The 5,091-nt window shown below is 37.0% G+C and overlaps 1 protein-coding gene across 1 annotated transcript; it reads left to right on the top strand.

The window, feature by feature from the left end:
* Nucleotides 1–329: 329 nt before the first annotated feature.
* LOC130800702 (probable LRR receptor-like serine/threonine-protein kinase IRK) lies at nt 330–4,653 on the top strand. The gene is made up of 2 exons (XM_057664296.1): nt 330–2,298; nt 2,869–4,653. The coding sequence occupies exons 1-2, from the start codon at nt 827–829 to the stop codon at nt 4,310–4,312; spliced, it is 2,916 nt and encodes a 971-aa protein (XP_057520279.1). The 5' UTR covers nt 330–826; the 3' UTR covers nt 4,313–4,653.
* Nucleotides 4,654–5,091: the final 438 nt, after the last annotated feature.

Consider the following 5,091-nt stretch of genomic DNA (forward strand, 5'->3'; position numbering starts at 1 on the left):
AAAAGTGGATATTAATAACCTTTGCATTGAGATTAATCAAATAAGATTTCACTTGACTATATTTTAATCTATAGATTATGAATAAGATTTAAATTAAAATACTAAGTAAATAGTGTCAAAAAAATAAATGTCCCAATTTGCATAAAATGGAAAGAGTATTTAAATTTAGAAAAAAAAAATCAGCAGAATTTAACGCAAATCCTACATGGAATCCACATAGGTATACTGTCCCTACCATATGTACATTTATTCATGAAAAGTAGGCCCACCATTTGTCATTTTCTTCCTCCATATTTCATTTGTCTAATAAATGAATTCACAATTAAAGTTTCCATCACTCCAACTCCCCTCTGTCTCTTTTCCCACCTTTTTCACTTCATTTTCTCTCTCCTCAAGAACACCGTTACTTTGTTCTCTGCTATACAATTTTCCGGCCAAAACTCCATTTCCCGGCCGAAAATTCAGAAAATAAACTTTCATCTTCCACCCTTTTAGCTAAACTTTCAATCTTTAACTTCTACATATTTTTTTTAACAATTTCTGGGTGTTTCTAGTAACCTCCATTTCCCCCCCTTTTTACTAGGGTTTTGAACTTCATTTCTTAACCTTTTTTTCTTCATTTAGTATCTTGCATTTACCTCTTTTATGAAATTTTTGGTAACTTCAACTTTTCTGTTGTTTTTATTGCCGTTCCACTTACATTTTAGCTCAGAACAAGCAAAAAGGTGGGTCTGTTCTCTTGGAAAATTTGATTTTACAAAGTGGGTTTTGTTTATCTGACTAAAATATGAAATGCCTTTCTAAAGTTGTTTAATTATTTTTAAAAATGTTGAAGCTTAATATTCTTGTAACTTTGTTAATTCTGGGAATATTTCCTAGTTGTAATAGTTCATCTTCTACAAATCCATCACTAAATGATGATGTTTTGGGATTAATTGTATTTAAAGCTGATATTAAAGACCCAAATGGGAAATTATCTTCTTGGAATGAAGATGATGATACTCCTTGTAATTGGTTTGGTATACTATGTAACCCTAGATCCAATAGTGTTTCTGAGCTTAATCTTGATGGTTTATCTCTCACTGGAAAGCTTGGTAGAGGCCTTCTTCAGCTTCAATCTCTTCGAAAACTTTCGCTTTCGAAAAACAATTTTACTGGAAGCATAAGTCCAGCATTGGTGAGATTATCTAACTTAAGAACACTTGATTTGAGTGATAATAGCTTTTCTGGTGAATTGCCTTCTGATTTTTTTAGACAATGTGGCCCTTTGAGAACTATCAATCTAGCTAATAACAAGTTTTCAGGACAGATCCCTCATAGTTTAAGTTCATGTGTTGGACTTTCTGTTCTTAATTTGTCGGATAATCAGTTTTCTGGGTCTTTACCTTCTGCGATTTGGGGTTTACATGCATTGAGGTCACTTGATCTGTCTTTTAATCAATTAACTGGTGAAATTCCCTTGGGAATCGATGGTTTATACAATCTCAGAACTATTAATTTGAGTCGAAACCGGCTTACTGGGCCAATTCCTAATGATATTGGAGGGTGTTCTTTGTTGAAATCTATTGATTTTAGCAGGAATTTACTTTCTGGGAACTTGCCAATTACATTGCTGAATTTGAGTTTTGTTGGTAATTTCAACATGGGTGAGAATTCATTTGAGGGTCAGATTCCTGAATGGATTGGAGGAATGAGAGGGCTTGAGAATTTGGATCTCTCAGCTAATAACTTTACTGGTGTTCTGCCAACTTCTATGGGGAAACTTAGGTCTTTGAAAGTGTTAAACATGTCTATGAATTCTTTGAGTGGAAGCATACCAGAATCAATGGCTGACTGTGCAACTCTTCAAGTCATAGATTTTAGGCAAAATATGTTGAGTGGTGATCTACCTCAGTGGATTTTTAAGGTGGCTTTGCAAGAAATTCTGCTCTCTGAAAACAAAATAGGTGGTGCCTTGGACGATTCTCTCGCCTGGGCTGAGGAAGTCTCATATCAGAGCCTTCAAGCACTGGATTTGTCCCATAATGTATTAACTGGAACAATTCCATCTACACTAGGTGCTTTCACCAACTTACAATACTTGAATTTGTCGACGAACGCCTTGATAGGCGCAATTCCTAGAAATGTTGGTGAACTTAAAGCATTGAATGTTCTTGATTTGAGCAGAAATCAGCTGAATGGTACCATACCTTCTGAAATCGGAAAAGTTTCTTCTCTTCAGGAGTTGGTTCTGGAAAAGAATTTGATTGCAGGGAACATACCTATTTCCATTGGGAATTGCTCGTCACTCTCCGTTCTGTAAGGGTTTTCTCTTCCTACACTGATTTTCTTTCACATTTCTGTCAAATTTGCTATATATGTTAATTGTCCATGCACTTTTCCATTCCATTCCATTACCCTAATGCCAAAAATTGGCTCCCATCTTGGCGGGGGCGCATATACGCAACCTTACCCTTGTTAGTGGTAACAAAGAGGTTATTTCCGATTAACGTTTGATAGCCAACATCATTTGTACCTTCACGCAGATAAGAAGTGCACATGATTTAACGAGTATTTTATTATAATCTATTGTTCTTGTGAGTGATAAAAATTTATCACATCATCTTATGTAAAATAGGTTGCTTAATAAATGTTTCTGGTATTCCATGCTCTTATGTACTCTCAATTGATGTCCATTTCATGTCAAGTTTGGCAGTCAATTTTGGCTGAACATTTCTGTACTACATTGAAGTTTAATATAATGTACAATGAAATAATTCTGTTCAGCTAATTAGTAGCTGCTTATGCATTGGTATTCATAGGTTTCTCTATCAATTTTACATGTCACCTTTTGATGTAATTTTTGATTTTCGTTCTACTAATTTCCAGGATGTTATCGCATAACAGTCTTAAGGGACCTATACCTGTAGCTGTAGCTAAGCTTGCTGACTTGCAAATTGTGGATCTTTCTTTCAATGAGCTCAGTGGAGCTATGCCAAAGCAACTAGAAAATCTTCAGCATCTCCTATCCTTCAATATTTCACATAATAATCTCCAAGGTGAACTTCCTGGTGGTTTCTTTAACACCATATCCCCGTCCTCTGTCTTAAACAATCCCTCTCTTTGTGGCTCTGCTACGAAAAGATCTTGTGCCACCGTCCTGCCCAAACCCATTGTTTTAAATCCCGACTCCACTGGTGATCCTTCCTCTAGTTCTTCACTACCTCCTACTTTCACTCACAAGAAAAACCTCCTGAGCATCTCTTCTCTCATAGCAATTGGAGCTGCTGCAGTGATTGTAATCGGTGTGATTGCCATTACAGTGCTCAACCTTCGTGTCAGAGCTTCGACATCACGCTCTGCTGCTGCCCTTGCATTTTCTAATGGTGATGTTTATAGTAATTCATCTTCTACGGATGCCAATTCTGGAAAGCTAGTCATTTTCTCTGGAGAACCTGAATTCAGCACAGGAACCCATGCTCTTCTCAACAAGGACTGCGAGCTAGGCCGTGGTGGATTTGGGGCTGTCTACCGGACTGTTCTTCAAAATGGCCGCCCTGTTGCTATAAAGAAACTTACTGTTTCAAGTCTTGTCAAGTCACAAGACGACTTTGAAAGAGAAGTGAAGAAGTTGGGGAAAATCAGACACGATAATCTTGTTACGCTTGAAGGGTATTATTGGACTCCATCCCTTCAACTTCTAATCTATGAATTTGTTTCTGGCGGAAGTTTACATAAACATCTTCATGAAGGAGGCGATGGAAACTTTCTTACGTGGAACGAGCGTTTCAATATAATTGTCGGGATAGCCAAAGGATTGTCTCACTTACATCAATTGAATGTGATCCACTATAATCTCAAATCAAGCAACATTCTCATAGACGGCTTGGGTGAGGCAAAAGTGGGGGATTTCGGGTTAGCAAGACTATTACCAATGCTAGATCGCTACATATTAAGTAGTAAAATTCAGAGTGCACTTGGGTACATGGCACCTGAGTTTGCATGCCGAACAGTAAAAATAACGGAGAAATGTGATGTTTATGGATTTGGAGTTTTGGTGCTGGAAGTGTTAACAGGAAAAAGACCCGTCGAGTACATGGAGGATGATGTGGTTGTTCTGTGTGACATGGTAAGAAGTGCGCTCGAAGAAGGGAAAGTGGAAGAATGTGTTGACGAGCGATTAAAGGGTGAATTCCCAGCTGATGAAGCCATTCCTGTGATGAAATTAGGATTGATTTGCACATCACAAGTACCATCGAACAGGCCTGAAATGAGAGAGGTGGTTAATATCTTGGAGCTTATTAGATGTCCTTCTGAAGGTCAAGACGAGTAACATGCCTAGATATTGACATGTTGGACTTTACAGATGAATCATCCGGCGAAACGGAATCCGATCTTTGTACAAGCAGCGTGTTGTTGAAAATTGATTTTTTCTGATTGTTTGTTCATTTTTTTTGGCCTTAGCTCTCTGCTTTTGTAGTTTCTCACTGTAACTTGTAAGTTGTATAAGTAGGGAGTAGCTCTTGCCGGATTCCTCGTCACCGGATTCGAATTTAGCAAACCCTTTTTCAAGTTCTTTAGGTAGTTTTAATCTTTTGTTTATGATTTTGAACTGAAATGTAACAAGTTCATTTTGACCATTGCTTCATCTAGTTTGGCTTGTTTGAATCTCTACTTAGATCTTGGTTTGTGGGTTGTCCTTTTAGGTTTTCATTGTGAAATATCACCTCAAAATTAAAAAATGACGGAAAATTACGTAAATATAAATAAAGTTGAAGTTGAATTGAATTGAATTAAATTTTGGGTTTGAGTCCAAAATTGATGTCCAAATAAGATGATTAGTAGTTTTACAAGTTAGGAATATTAAGTTGAGATTATGGTATAATTTAGATTAGTTCGTTAGAAAAAGTAGCATAATGACAGTGATGCGAAGAATTGGTGGATTTATTGTTGGGCAGTAGCACCAACTGGCAACTGGCAACTGGCAACTGGCACGCACCACTCTCAATGATTTACTTCTGTGGAATGAAGGATCAGCTTTACCACAACTCTACATTCACATACCAACAATACTTTCCCATGTGATCCTAATTTTCAAACCTTATTACCATA

The sequence above is a fragment of the Amaranthus tricolor genome, chromosome 15 (genome assembly GCF_026212465.1).
Source record: "Amaranthus tricolor cultivar Red isolate AtriRed21 chromosome 15, ASM2621246v1, whole genome shotgun sequence".
In the NCBI taxonomy this organism is placed as follows: Eukaryota; Viridiplantae; Streptophyta; class Magnoliopsida; order Caryophyllales; family Amaranthaceae; genus Amaranthus; species Amaranthus tricolor.

What these genes read in the sequence shown, in the direction of transcription:
- LOC130800702 (XM_057664296.1), top strand. Translation starts at nt 827, where the DNA reads ATGTTGAAGCTTAATATTCTTGTAACTTTGTTAATTCTGGGAATATTT. An exon ending in TGCTCGTCACTCTCCGTTCT is followed by an intron (nt 2,299 to 2,868) that starts GTAAGGGTTTTC and finishes ACTAATTTCCAG; the next exon opens with GATGTTATCGCATAACAGTC.